This window comes from Anastrepha ludens, chromosome 2 (assembly GCF_028408465.1).
Source record: "Anastrepha ludens isolate Willacy chromosome 2, idAnaLude1.1, whole genome shotgun sequence".
NCBI lineage: Eukaryota > Metazoa > Arthropoda > Insecta > Diptera > Tephritidae > Anastrepha > Anastrepha ludens.
This window is the reverse complement of record NC_071498.1, coordinates 117,162,137-117,176,782: the sequence shown is the minus strand read 5'-3', so window position 1 is coordinate 117,176,782 and position 14,646 is coordinate 117,162,137. Positions and strand designations below refer to the sequence as shown.

The following is a 14,646-nucleotide window of genomic DNA, read 5'->3' as shown; positions in this document are numbered from 1 at the left end:
TGAACCAAATGTCACCAAGCTTTCACTGGAAGTCAGCTAGGGATGTAACTTCCAACGCACTAACTCATTAAAAAGATGGCACCATCAAAAACTATATATATCGCGCGAGTTTTGTTTATTTTGGACTTCACCTTGTATACTCGTACATATGTATATAACCCTAACTTAATTAGCACATTGGCGTATGAAATTATATTTTCAAATAAATATTAATAAAAAATGCAAAAATTAAGTGAAGGAAAAAAGAAAGAGAAAACTTTTGGAGGTTAAAAACACACAAACACGCGGTGTTTCCAAGCGGCCCCCATCCATTTGATGGCGTGAAGTTGTACGACGCTTCAAACCATTATAAATAGCTTACAAAGAATCGCTTCAACCTACTTATATATTGAATATAAATATTATATTTATGAACAGAACGCGCACTTATAAAATTCAAAGGATTAAGGGCTTATTTATACGAATATGAAAAATTCGCCCACTAAAATGCCATTGAAAGGCATCGCAGGAAAGAGCAATTGGTAAGTGGCTTTTGTAAGGCCGTAAAAGTTCTTAATATTTTACGCCAGATGCCTTTAGTGAGCCATAATTGACAAAATATATATTGCATCAGTTCATACTATGCGGCGATTTAAAGGTGAAATTATGCATCTAAGAAAATAATTTGATGGTTTTGTGGCCTGTAGCAGTAAATGAGGAAATAGGAGCAGAAACGTAGGAGCAGATTTAACACATGGGCTGAAAAGTCCCGGGCCTAACATATAGATGGCACTAGTTTTATTGCATTCAACTCTTTCTTGAGACGGTAACACCAGAAAACATCAAAAAAGTGCACGAAATCGTTTTGTATGATCCAAAAGTGAAGTTGCGTGAGTTTGCTGGCATCGTAAAGATAGCAAAAGAAGAGGTTGTTGGTTTTATATTGCATTAGCATTTAACTATGAGAAAGCTCTATTCAAAGTGGGTGCTGCATTCGCTCATCAGTTTGGTTCATCAAAACACGTTGCGTTGTCACAAGTAAATCAAAGCAATGGCGAAACTACATGGATTGAATTTCGAATTGCTCTCACATCCACCGTATTCGCTTGATTTGACCTCCAGCGACTACTGACTGTTCGCAGACCTTACCTCGCCGGTAAGAAATTTCGCACGAATGAAGAGGCTATCCCTGAAACTGACGCCTATTTTGAAACAAAAGATAAATCGTTCTGCAAAAGTGGTATTGAAATGTTAGAGCAGCGCTGGAATGATTGGATTGTTCTTCATGGAAATTGCGTTGATGAATAAAACTAATTTTTAACAAAAAAACATATTTTCTTTGCTAAGCCCTTTTCACATGTGTTATATCCAGCCAAAGACGTTCACAGCCGCATCCCCCTTTACATGTATGCGGAATGTTTACGCTGCTACAACCATATTAGTGCCACTTATTGACTATTAAAAGAGATCGGTATTTCGTGGCGAGTGTGCTTTATCAAAAACACGTGCCTACGAGTGGTATAAGGCTTTTGCAGAGGGCCGAGAAGTCGTGGAAGATTGGTCGTCTGGTGGATCTGGTCGCCCATCAACGTCTTCAACGGATGAAATCATCGACAAAGTCAAGGAAATGGTGCTGGAAAACCATCATTTAAGTTTGAGGGAGGTAGCTTGCAACATTTTACACCATCAATTGGGCATGAGACGCGTGGCTGCTCGACTAGTTCCAAGAGAGTTGAATTCCTTTCAAAAAATAAAAAGAAGAAATGCTTGAGTAAGTGAATTCGGACCCAACGTTTATCTAGCGCATCATAACAGATGATGAATGGGTATATGAGTTTGATATGCAAACCAGTCAACAGGCGGCTGAATGGCGCTATCCACATGAGCCGAAACCCAAAAAACCACGTCAAAGTCGGTCAAAAGTGAAAGTCGTGCTACTCGTTTTCTTTGATTATCATGGTGTTGTTAGCTCAGAATCTCGGAATTCCTTCAAAATGGTTCTACGGTAAATAGAGAATATTATTTGGAAGTTATGCGACGTTTGAGAGAGAGTGTGCGTAGGAAACTGCCCAATTTGTGGAAAGAAAACTCATGGGGCTGGCAAGGCTCATATTGTGAATACTTTTTCGACCAAAAACTCGACAAATATCGTCGAACAACCACCGTATTCAACGGATTTAGCCCTCTGTGACTTTTTCCTTTTCCTTAAACTTAAATTGCCACTCCGCGGACGCCGCTTTGAGTCGATAGAGGCCGTTAAGGATAATTCGCTGACGGAGCTGAAAAAGATCTCTTCAAACGCGTTTAAAAGGTGCTTTTATGACCAGACTAGTCATTAGAATAAGTGTATTGTTTCGAATGGAGCCTATTTTGAAGGCGACAAAATTAATTTTTATGATTAAACATTTATTTGCGTTTTATTGAACAAATCCCGGTACTTTTTTGACGGAATGTATATGCAAGTAGTAGCAAACGCAACAGCAAAGCAGTGATTTCAACGATTCCGTTCTGATTGCATCTAGCGAAGGATGGTGAGTATGCCCTATTCCAGAGTAAAACCGAAGAAGCACAAAGAAAGTAGAGTGGCAATCAAATTCGTTGATTGTAGGCTTTTCTGGTGTTCCCTGATGTTCATGCCCTTATTTTGCATAAATTGGTGAAGGTGAATATGTAAATAAAAGTAATGGAGTTTTCTATAAAAATTTTCCTTGGTAATCTCGATATTGGCTGTAATTTACTAATGAAAATTACATAGAGAAAAATAAAGCAGTCACTCAAACATTTAGAATGCTAAACTTTTGTCAACGTTGCCAGGATTTCACATCGAACGTAATACTTTAAAAAATCGTGCCACACGGTGGTTGTGATGAACTCGAAAAGATGCGTGAGCCTTTTCAGCTTATAATTTATATTTCAGCCTTCGATTGACGAAATCATTGTTCTTCCAAGCAGCGTTCTTCTCGACGGTTACACAACCTGCCAAACAACAGTGCACAGCTTGTTCTCAGCGATGCGCTTTAGGTGTTGGCTGTGTTCGTAAATGCAACATGACTTGCAGCATAAGCATCAGTGGCAACACTGCAAGTTTGACATTTGATGCTTCTTATACAATTTTTGACAATTTGCAAATACGTTTGTTTGCATTTTTGAACGCGTATAATACTAAAATGGAAATTTTGCTGAATCTAACACTAGACGAAATTTGTGAGCAAAGAAAATATAGATTTTCTTTAAATTTAAGAAAAAGAAGGCTATTGAAGTCAAAGAGAAAAATTTTTAGTACAAATGTTTGTCTTTAAAAAGAAAAATACCTAAAAACAAATCGTTTATTAAAACAATAAAGTCGTTTCCCGAGGACCTTTTCTATTCCCATTTCCGAATGAATTGGGCCACTTTTAAAGTAAGGTTTTATAAGTTTTATGAAAATTAATAATTTATAGTTTCACTTTAACAATTTGCTGTTGGCGGAGTCATTGAATGCCTTGTACCATAAACTTCGTCGAAGTCTTCAAAATACCTCCAGGATGTAGCTTCTCTACCGGAAGAATTATTTCTTTTCTTAATGCGCTTGTACGTTACCAAGAGATTTAAGCATTTTCTCTGCGCTGTGGTGCTGTCCAGTCTTGTATTGGGATTTACATTTTTAACTTCGGTCAAAACTTTCTTCCACAATACATTTTTTTCCCTTCTACCCGATTTAAACTCGTCCTCCATATTCAACCGTACTCTCAGCAATAACTGTGTCTCCGCATTACTGAGATTTTCACTAATAATTTAAAAATAATAATTTATACAATTATTATTAACATAATTTAACTAAATTTCAATACAAAAATTAAAATAAAACAGTTTTGCTTACTTTTCATCAGACATCGTAGTTAAATGCAGTAAACAATTTTTTGATAGAAATTATGAGTGACAACTGATAGAATTGTTGTCTTTTTGAACGCTTGATTATTGCAGTGCTGCAATATTGGCATTTCTGAACGTTCTGTTTGTTATGCAATTGTAGTTTGCGCGTCATGTTGCATTTACGAACACAGCCTTTCATAAAGGCGAAAGCTTCCATTGGCCCCCCCGCCAACCAAGGGGAGTCATAACGTGCGACATCGCTCTTTTCCTCAGTAGTTAAGGCACTTGAAGTCCTTCTACACATCAAAATGGCTTCCACAAAGTGCATTTAATACCATAAACACACGGATAAACCGCAAAATAAACAAAACCGCGCCTGCGAGAGTCTTCTTAGGGTTTTATCTGCCCGGCGAGTATCGTAGGCGATGGAACAATAAGCTGAATGAGCTTAACGTCGTCATAGACATAGCGTAGCGAAAAAAGATCCAGCTACTTAGTTGGCTGGTCACGTCGTCCAATTGGATATAAACGCTCCGACTACGAAAATATTCGATGCAGTACCAGCTGATGGTAGGAGCGGAAGAGGAAGGCCTCCTCTACGGTGGATAGATCAGGTGCAGAAAGACATGGTTTCTCCCATCAAGAAGAAGAAGAATATTATGTAATATAGAAATTGGATTTCACATCCATGTTGTTATCGGAGAGCTCATTCGAAACGTTTTCTTCGATTTCTTCTGAGCTTTGCATTCCTTCAACACCTGATTCTCTTAAACATTTTCTAACTATTCGAGCACTAACGGTTTTTCCAATTTCTTCCGACAAGACAGCTGCAAGGGCAGAAGAGAATTTTTACGTTCCTTAAGAGACTCGCGCAAAAACTTTCGGTCTTCCCGTACACTAGTGAGATGTTTTCTTCCACTTTTTGATTTATATCGGTGGGATTTTGATTCTGCAAATCGCTTACGAACACATCCAACCAAATTGGAAATCTCAGCCTGAGACTTCCCTTTTTCACTTAAAACTTGAATTCTCACTCTTTTGTCGTAACAAATTTGACTTTTTTTAGACATTTCGATAAAAATAAATTATTTATATCTCCTTGACAATTTTGCACTAAAGATTTTTCACACATTGACTGCCAAATCAAAAATGCTAGAATATTTAAAGTTTACCTTTAATAAAGCAACTTATTGTTGTAATCAAAGATTAAAGACACACACATTTGCCAAAAGCAGCGGCCACTTTGGTAGGCACATCTGAAATTACTTGTATTTTAGTGGGGTGCCTAATACTTTTGGCCAAGGCTCTATTTCTTAAGCATCAGTTAATCAGATTTCGGCCGAATAAAATTTAAAAAAATTACACATTTCAGCGTTTATATTTTTGGAAGAAGGCTCGTAATAGATCTACAAGATTTTCAGGACGAAAAAATTGCTCAGTTTTTGCACAGTGGTCGTTTTGCCATTTCAAACCGAAAATACTGAATTTTATTTATGTTTCAATATCCTAAAATTAAAGGAAGAAACAAATAAACATAAACATAAACATAAATAGAAAAAAAGATTTATGACTCAACAAAAAAGGTTGCTTAGTTCTCCTGATACTCTATGTGCAAGCCTTAATTATTTACTGGCTTATGTTTAAGCTTCTTTAACTTATTTATTTCATATTAAATTTATTTTATTTAAATATCTTATAAAATGATTTATTAATTCTCAATACAAAAATAAGTTATTTAGTAACCATTAACAACTGCATCAAGTTCACAATTCCATGCCAGCTGGTTTTTTAAATGCATCCGATATGTATTCATAGGTTAGCTTAAAGAGATATTGAAACGACGTGTTGTGCACTAAATCACCTAACTCATGGCTGTTAAGAAAATCATCTATTGGAGGAAGGAAGGTTTCACAATCGCCGTCTATCAAAACAAAAGTAAAAAATGTAACAAATAAAATTATTTGGACCTCTATAAATGAGCTTACCCATTAAATGGCACACTTCGACCAATTTGAAAAACAGCAAATTTTGCAGATAGTCCATGGCATTGTTGGTATCATAAGCAGTCCAATTATCACGCAATATCGACGCGCACCAAATTTTATGCCGCACATCGTACGGCTCGTCTAAATAGTTGAGCAGCTCCAATGCTTTCCGAAAATCAAATTCATTTGCAGTTTCATTTTCTTCAGATATAAGAAGCTGAAGATGTACAATTAAGAAGAGGTTTATTATAAAAAAAAATTAGTAAACAAGTACTCGCATTACATTTATTATTTCATCCACTTTAAGTACTTTTGGATTCTCCACATCATAACCAAAGTTTTGTAATAGAGCTTCATTCAGCTGTTCTTGATAATCGATTATATTCAATTCTGCATTTATACTTTCGATTTGTATGGCTAAATCTGAGTCGGCTGAAGCGAAAGCGGCTAATTTTGCCAAAGACAGCATGGACTATTATGGACAAAATTAAATTGAAAAATACATAAATGATAAAAAATTATTTATGTCTCTCTTTTCCCCCTCAACACACCTTTTTTCTTTGCACAAACTCGATCTCGTTTTGCGCCAACTGTAGTAGAATTTTGGATGCGCGTTCAAAATCGCCATTAAAAACTAATTGTATCCAGCCAAGTGTTGGATGATCGCGCATGAACTGAGATAGCGCAGCTTGATTGCCCTTAAAACGTTCGAACACTTCACCTTGGCGATTTTGTCGCAAATGCCAGTTGATTGCAAATTGCGAAAATTCGTATTCTTCATATTTCTTAATATAACCATCCAGACGATCCTGGTTCTTAGTTTCATCACAAATAACCACCAAACTTTGGAAATCCAGATACTTCTCTCCCAACTTTGCAGCATATTCATATTGTTCATCATCGACTTAAAATAAAACATTCTTTATATAACAAACTACAAATATGCACGCTCATATAGCTTACTCAAGATGGAGATTAAATCTCTACGCTGTGATTCAAACTGCTGCAACAACACATTATACTTTTCGGAATCATGTACACTCTCTAGATAGTTTTTTCTCCCGTCCAATACAGCATCTATTATCTCGTAAATTTGTTTATACAAACGTTGTTTTAGTTCAGGCTCGTTGGTACAATGTGCGCCATAACGGACCGAAGAGTCTATTAAATGTGACAATGTATCGCGCACGCCAACACTGCCTGACATTGCTGTCCACGGTAAATATTCGTATGAATTTTCCTTCTCCTGTGGCAGCGTAAATAATGAGGAGTTCAGTTCGCGACTATCCAGCACCTCATTTATAACATGCAAGACAATGCTATTTATATCACTTATAAGACTAGCTAACAAAGTTGTCTGCTGCTGTGACTCAATGCGGTTGTCTACGAGATCGGAAAGTGCTTGGAAAATTTCCTGAAACTTGCATAGGCGCACATAAAATATATCCTGGGCAGTCAGATTCCCACAAGGATTTTCTTGCCAAGTGGAAACCACGCGATTGATGGCTTCATCGATAATTTTCCCATACCTGGAAAAGGTAAAAATATTTATAGTAAATATAAGAAATTTTGCTTTTATAACATGTAACTACTTGTTTTGTATGCTTCGCAAGGCAATGGCCCCAACGAGTTTTTCATTAATGTCTGCCAGTATATAACAAGTAGGCTTCAGTACGCTACCGCCCCCACTCGGCACTGCATCGAGCTACAATGAAGAGAAATGAGAATAAAAATTTAGAAATAAATACTGCTAATTAACATACTTGCCCTAACCACTATTAGTTCGTATCCCTACGATTTCTTCTCGTATATAACCTGTTGCAAAATTATAGTAGGTAGGTAGGTTTGATGGCAGTAGTACCACGGGTACACTACAAGTAGCACTAGAGTGCCGTTTTGATACCATAATGTAGACCACACCTGCGAATAATTACAAAACTTAAAGGAAGCAAAAAAAAACCATCTACGGTCATCCAATGCTGTTGATGTAGTGGAGGAGAAGAAAGGGATCTAGTTGTTGTTGTTGTAGCAGCATAAACATTCCCGTGCATATACGAGGAATGCTGGTGAAGTGACAGACCTTGGGCGGATATAAATCCGGGTAGGATACGGTACACTAGACAGGGCTAGTTTACTGGGGCGGCAGCCCTTGGTCGGGAAAACCCCGAGTCATACCGGTAACGTAGAACCGGCTGCCACCTTCCTAAACTCCCGACCCCCGAATGCCGTCCAACCACCACACACAACAGATGAAGAACTCCAGCTACCCCGAGAGTCCCGCGTAACCTTGGCACAATTACGTTCTGGATACTGTAACAGAATTAATTCCTACCTATCCAGAATTGACCCCGACATACCAAACTTATGTCCAACATGTGAAGGCACCCCGCACAATACTAACCACCTTTCCACATGCCCCATCAAACACACTCACCTAACACCCCTTTCCCTCTGGAACCCACCTGTCGAAACAGCACGTTTCCTGGGCCTACCATTAGATGAACTAGACGAAGACGACCGGTGATTTACATTACACTGACAGGGTTTAGTAATGCTGCTACAACAACAACAACAACAACAATAGTATTATCCACAAATGATGTCTTCATTTACCCAGGCAGTCAAGTAGCTATAAAAGCACTAGAACCCAGAGCACACTCATTAAAAACAGTCATAGAAAGTTTTAAACTTCTAAATGGCGTACCTAAATACTACAAAGTAAACCTTATCTGGGTGCCAGATCATAGAAATATAGTGGGAAACTGCAAAGCAGATGGGCTTGCTTGAATTGGTACAACTCTTGATATCCAATTGGATAAGACGTTGATACCTATGCCTATAGCCACTTGCAAATTACTAATAAACATAGGGAAACCCTCACCATGCAATACAATTCGGCAAAACCTCACTACATGCGAACTAAGCAAATAGACATGGCCGAAATGGAACAGCGGTCGCTCAAAAAGTCTGTTGAGATTTAATAGAGAAGTTACAAAAAACTTGATGGGTGTATTAACTGGGTATTGTTTAATAGGTCACCACGCCAGAAGGTTCGGGCTCCCATACTACGATTTTTGTAGAAGCTGTCTTAACCTAGAAGAAGAGGGCACAATCAGACATCTCCTATGTGGTTGTGAAGGCTTAGCCAGAAAGAAGCTTCGCACTCTTGGTAGTGCATTCTTAACAGATGTAGCAGATATAGCGCATCTAAAACTAACGAAACTTTGCTCTTAAAATCTGCAGAATGGTTTAAAAAGGAACCCATAATGTAAGGGTAAATTCCAGTGGCATTACAATGGATCTACGACAGGTCTAAGTGTGTCATTACGACAACCACCCTACCTACCTGCCTACAACAAAAACCATATAACGCCAAATTTCAAACTTTGTACAAAAATTTTCATAATTTCATCGGAACTTTGAACTCTTTAACCAGAATTTGTTTAGGTAAGCGCTTATATGTATAAAACATACACAATACTGTTGATTTTATATTCTGCAATCACTCGAAACTTTTATTTTGTACTGAAATTCAATGTATTATTCATCTGCATAGCCACAAAAGTTTTAAAAATTCTGGTTATAAGTTGAAAATTTCGATGAAAAATTGTCTACAAAGTTTAAAACTTTGCGTTATATGGTTTTTGTTGTAGTATGAACTGTATTAAAAAAAGTGTTGTGTTCATAATTTTTTAACGGGGTGTATACATATGAGAAGAAATCGTAGTGGTGGGGAAATATTGTATAATAACAATAACATCAGACTGGCGCCTGCAATCTTGGCTTTTATTGCCAATTCGGGTAGCGGCTTCTTGATGTTGTGCTTATGAATTCGATGGTTGTGTAAAACTTTTTCCTGGCATAAATGCTCGTGTATTCGCCCTCGGCATCTGCCGTCTATTATCACATACCTTTTCCCAAATTCCTGTGTTATGTAGAAAATCAACGAAATGTCGTAGCGCTAGACTTTTCTCCTTCAACTGTGTAAGAATTTGTAAGGATGATGAACTTCCCAAAGCATGTTTGTTACTATGCCCACCTTCTGTCCACAGTTGTTCCCAACGTGGATCGGCTGCAGGTAAATCTTCAGCCAAGTCTTCAGCAATCGTTATTACAATTCTAAATATTCACATATAAATTATATGTAATATGATTGTTTTATTAATAAAATAGACATAAATGCATTTTGTAACGCACCTATCCAATTGGTTGGCATCTGAGAGTGCTGTGGAACCTGACTGTCCTTCTGACATATTGCGCAGCAATTCATTCAATATCGTATTACACATATTATTGTTTTGCTTGAGACGATAGATAAAAGCAGCCTTCAATTGACTAACTTCATCTTTAAACTCATTATACATCGCATCTGGATCCAAATCAAACATATACAGATTGCCATCATTAATCTGGCCACTGTATAGTGCGCTTTGTTCGCCGCCAATAGATGACAAACCAGTTATATCAACCGTTGTAGTTCCGCTGGGTCCCATCGCATAAGAGGAATTTAGAAAATCCATTGTATCAAAATCACCAGGTGTTACACAAACTAAGCCGTGTGTGCGACTGAAGAATAGTGGTAAGTGTCCGCAAACAGCAGCATTTAATATACGATCATCTTGCAAATGAAATTCGATTTTTTCAGCTTCCATTTCAGCTATTGCCGGATTGGACAGATTTAATGGGTAAATATACTTCTCGGTGTAGAAGAAGAGATGAGTACGTGTAACGATAAAGCGCAAATTGTGACAATCCTTTTCAGTGCCAATATTGTAAAATTGCGTAAGTTTAAGTGGAATGAAACTTTGTAGCTTCATTGATTCGGCTTCCGTAACAACGATGGCTAAATATTAAAAAAAAAAAATAGTTTAGCAATATTGTCATTACGGAAACAATCGTTTTATTTAAATAAACCTACCAACGCCATAGTGTATTTGAGGAGCGTGTGCTGTATTGACAGCACCGGCGAGCACATAAATTTTACCATCACAAATATGCATATCCAAAAGATTTAAATTTATATCCGGACTATCTGAACAATGAATATAAGTGATATTATTAATTAGTAAAAACATTAATTACTTAGTAAAAAAAATTTCACCCATGCATTGTGATTTGCGTGAGAAATACATTTTGTCAAAAAACTACCGGGAATTGTTCAACAAAACGGAAAATAATTGTTTAATCATTCGAAGAAATACACATATGCCAACGATTAGCCCAGTCATCAAAGCACCTTTTAAACGCGTTTAAAGAGATCTTCAGCTCCTTCAGCGAATTATCCTTAATGGCCTCTATCGACTCAAAGCGGAGTCCGCGGAGCGGCAATTTAAGTTTAAGGAAAGGGAAAAAGTCACAGAGGGCTAAATCCGGTGAATACGGTGGTTGTTCAACAATATTTGTCGAGTTTTTGGGCAAAAAACTGTTCACATTATGAGTTTTGTGAGACGGTGCGTTATTGTGGTGCAAGAGCCAAGAGATTGCTTTCCACAAATTGGGCAGTTTCCTACGCACATTCTCTCTCAAACGTCTCATAACTTCCAAATAATATTCTCTATTTATCGTAGAACCATTTGGAAGGAATTCCGAGTGCACAACACCATGATAATCAAAGAAAACTAGTAGTATGGCTTTCACTTTTCACCGACTTAGACGTGGTTTTTTGAGTTTTGGCTCATGTGGATAGCGCCATTCAGACATTCAGACGCTTGTTGACTGGATTGCATGTCAAACTCTATACCCACGTAAGCACGTAAATCACACTCGACATAGACTTTCTGCAACATTTTCTATGATTCGACAAATTCTTTGTTCGATATTTTTATCCATAGTGAAAATCGCAGAGCACACCTGCGGTTGACTGATATAATTAAATGCCAAAAACAAGCTAATTGCCAGATCACGCTCAAACTCAGCTACACTCTAGAGGACAGTTGTACCAACATTCCAGCAGAAAAAATTTAGTCATATGCGTAACGCGCGCTTTTTAAACGAACAATTCCCGATATTTTTTTAACAGAATGTATTTGCAAGTAATCCCAGTAGATTAGGAAGTTCTCTTGACAAGAAAATTAAATAATCAACCATGGTGAGCATACCTCTTATATTCCAGAACTTATGTTGAAACTCATCACGTATTTTGCGAATAACTTCGCTATCTTCATACAGCATCTGCTCTACAGTACCGCCATTTGCCAACCGCCAACGCTGAAACCAACGATCAGCAAGCACCGTAACAAAAGCCTCACCACTAGTTCCTGCCTCACTAGCAATGCCAACGAATTTCTGTTGAAAAGAACTAATTGTATTAAAATATTTGTATATAGATTCAACATTTCTTACATTTTCTTTATCGCTACCACTGTTCATGCCCATTATAATTGAAAATTTCTTTCCGATGCCGCCCAAAAAACCAGCGGGTTGCCGTATGGTTTTATGTTGCAGAACGTGTCGTCCATTAAGCAGCTGCAGCTGCAACAGTACTAAGTTGCAAGTAGTCGTCACCAGCAAATAACCTTGTTGGTGTGGCATATTTAGCATTTGATCGAATTCTTGACCATCTAATATTCCGTTAACATCCACAGAAGAGCCATCGTGTGCAATAGAGGCCCAGTAGCGTGCATCGCCAGTGGGGGAAACCGCAACACACGATGCCATCTGCTGTCCTTCGCCAAGGAAAACGCTAACCAAAGAAGCTTTATGACCAATATCACAGTGGGGCAACGTGAGCTCACGGCATTGAGCCATAGCAGCTCCGCGACGTTGTTGACTGCGCAACAACTCCTTGGGGGTGCGAGGTGATGTGTTTTCTTCTGAGCGTCTTGTGTCCTTATATTGCCAAATAAGCAGACGGCGACCATACACCACCTAAAATGAAAAAAAATGTGTGCATATCTTGTATGTATACACGTATAAACATTCACTTTTAAAAACATCATTGTTTACTTACCCAGGCCCACCCATTAGGGGAACAGCGGACTGACACATTTTGATTCTTTTCATTAAAAGTTAGCGCTTCATTAACTAGTACCGGTAATTGAAATCCGAAACTTTCAACCATATTAAATTCCGATCGAATTCCAGCAATTGAAGGATTTGACCGAGCCGACAGACTAAAACGTCTAACATTTGGGAAAAGGCCAATTAGATACTTTTATTGAATATATTTAGGTAAATCAACACAAACCCTTGGCTAATACCAGTCTTTTTTATAGATGGAGATACCGGCCTGCTGGAAGACTGCTGAGACCGCATTCGAGCGGTATAGGAGTTTCGCGGCATCGTGGTATATAGCTGTTGCAAAGATCTGTCCATTTTTTATATAATTTGCTATTTATAATACACAAAATTGAAATAAGCTATTTCTTTCCGCAATACAGTTGTTACGAACATTCGCGCCAGCGTGATAATATAAACACATTGGCGACGGCACTACCAGACGTAACGACGGAAAATTAGCTTGTCTGCAAATGTTGTCTTAAAACCATCGTTTTTAATTAATTTCGCGCGGCAGCGAAATAGTTAGCAGCGTGTTCATAGTGGCATTTTTTGGTTTAGAAAATCAAAAAAATGTGTTTATTTCTTCACAATACATTAATGTTATTACATTTAAACAGCATTATAATTTTATTTTTCTTTCCTTAAGTAACGTTATATTTTTAAGTGGCATCACTGCTTCTGCGCAATGTCGGCAGTATATTTAATTTCGCAACATCGACAATTGCAATCCTCCAGCTGAAATGTCATCTTTGGCTGGAATGTCGGGCTATCGCCTATTGCCCAGTTAGTGCCCATTTACACACGGAAACATTTGAAAGGGTACATTTTGTTCGTCGGAGAAGGAGGGAAGAGAGAAGAGAATTGTCTCCAGTACCGGCGACACACTTTGTGCTTCTTATTCGTATTTCTTATCTTAAAGCAATTTTTGACAGTTGCTTCATTTATTTTCTTCTCTTGTGGGAGAAAGTTCTAAGCTCTATATTGGTTTTCAATCAAACGAAAGATATTAACGATGACAAACATCCGAAGGCTGCTAGGGAAATGCACGATTGTTTTTGCAAGTAAAGTAGGTATAATTTAAAATAGATATAGGACATATTTACGTTGTATTCTAATTTTTCCCTGCATTTCTAGATACTCAAGTTAATTTTAAGTTAATTATTTATATATGAAGTATTTTTAATTTAATTTTTTTTATTCAACTACAACAATTTATAAATATATTTATTTTAAAAAAAAAAAAAAAAACAAATTATTTATTATTTAACCACCGCTCAAGGCGAATCTATTGAAGGTGGTATCCAAGAATGATACAATATCGATTGCGCCTTCCGAACTCCCCCGTGTCGTAAGAGGATGAATAAACAGTAAAAAGGAAGGAGCATCACAAATCATAACATTACCAAGCCATTCACTGAATTTTCACAAACATGTAATTCATACTACTTTTGTTTGTTTTGTTCACTTGTTTAGTATTGCGAACAGAGCTGACGTCAGACTTGTCTAAATCGCTGAAAATAAAGTCACTGTTTTATAATGGCGCCACCTTAGATACCCAATTCGCCCTGGGTGGTATCGGACAATCAGCTGATTTGTTTTTCCTATTCGCCGTGTACATTCGGATGTCAGCATAAATTGACATGCCGAAACGCCGTTCCATTCGCACTATCATCGTATGCTTCTAGGTCCAACTTCATTTCGGCTTTGCAACATAGTTCGTTTTTTTACTTTTTTCTACTTTCTTTTGTCGTGATATTTCTATGTATAAAACGTTGTTGTTGGTCTAGCGCCACCACTTTTAATGATCACGCCTTGCCCAATGCAGGCAATA

The 14,646-nt window shown here is 37.6% G+C and overlaps 1 protein-coding gene across 1 annotated transcript; it reads right to left on the bottom strand.

Annotated features, from left to right (window-relative positions):
• Positions 1–5,476: 5,476 nt before the first annotated feature.
• Positions 5,477–13,711, bottom strand: LOC128855176 (nuclear pore complex protein Nup133-like). The gene is made up of 13 exons (XM_054089876.1): positions 13,003–13,711; positions 12,766–12,937; positions 12,159–12,683; positions 11,915–12,101; positions 10,735–10,848; positions 10,014–10,659; positions 9,728–9,935; positions 7,409–7,521; positions 6,780–7,345; positions 6,368–6,720; positions 6,100–6,288; positions 5,817–6,033; positions 5,477–5,752 (listed from the first exon to the last, which is right to left on the bottom strand). The coding sequence occupies exons 1-13, from the start codon at positions 13,128–13,130 to the stop codon at positions 5,595–5,597; spliced, it is 3,576 nt and encodes a 1,191-aa protein (XP_053945851.1). The 5' UTR covers positions 13,131–13,711; the 3' UTR covers positions 5,477–5,594.
• Between the last annotated feature and the right edge of the window lie 935 nt (positions 13,712–14,646).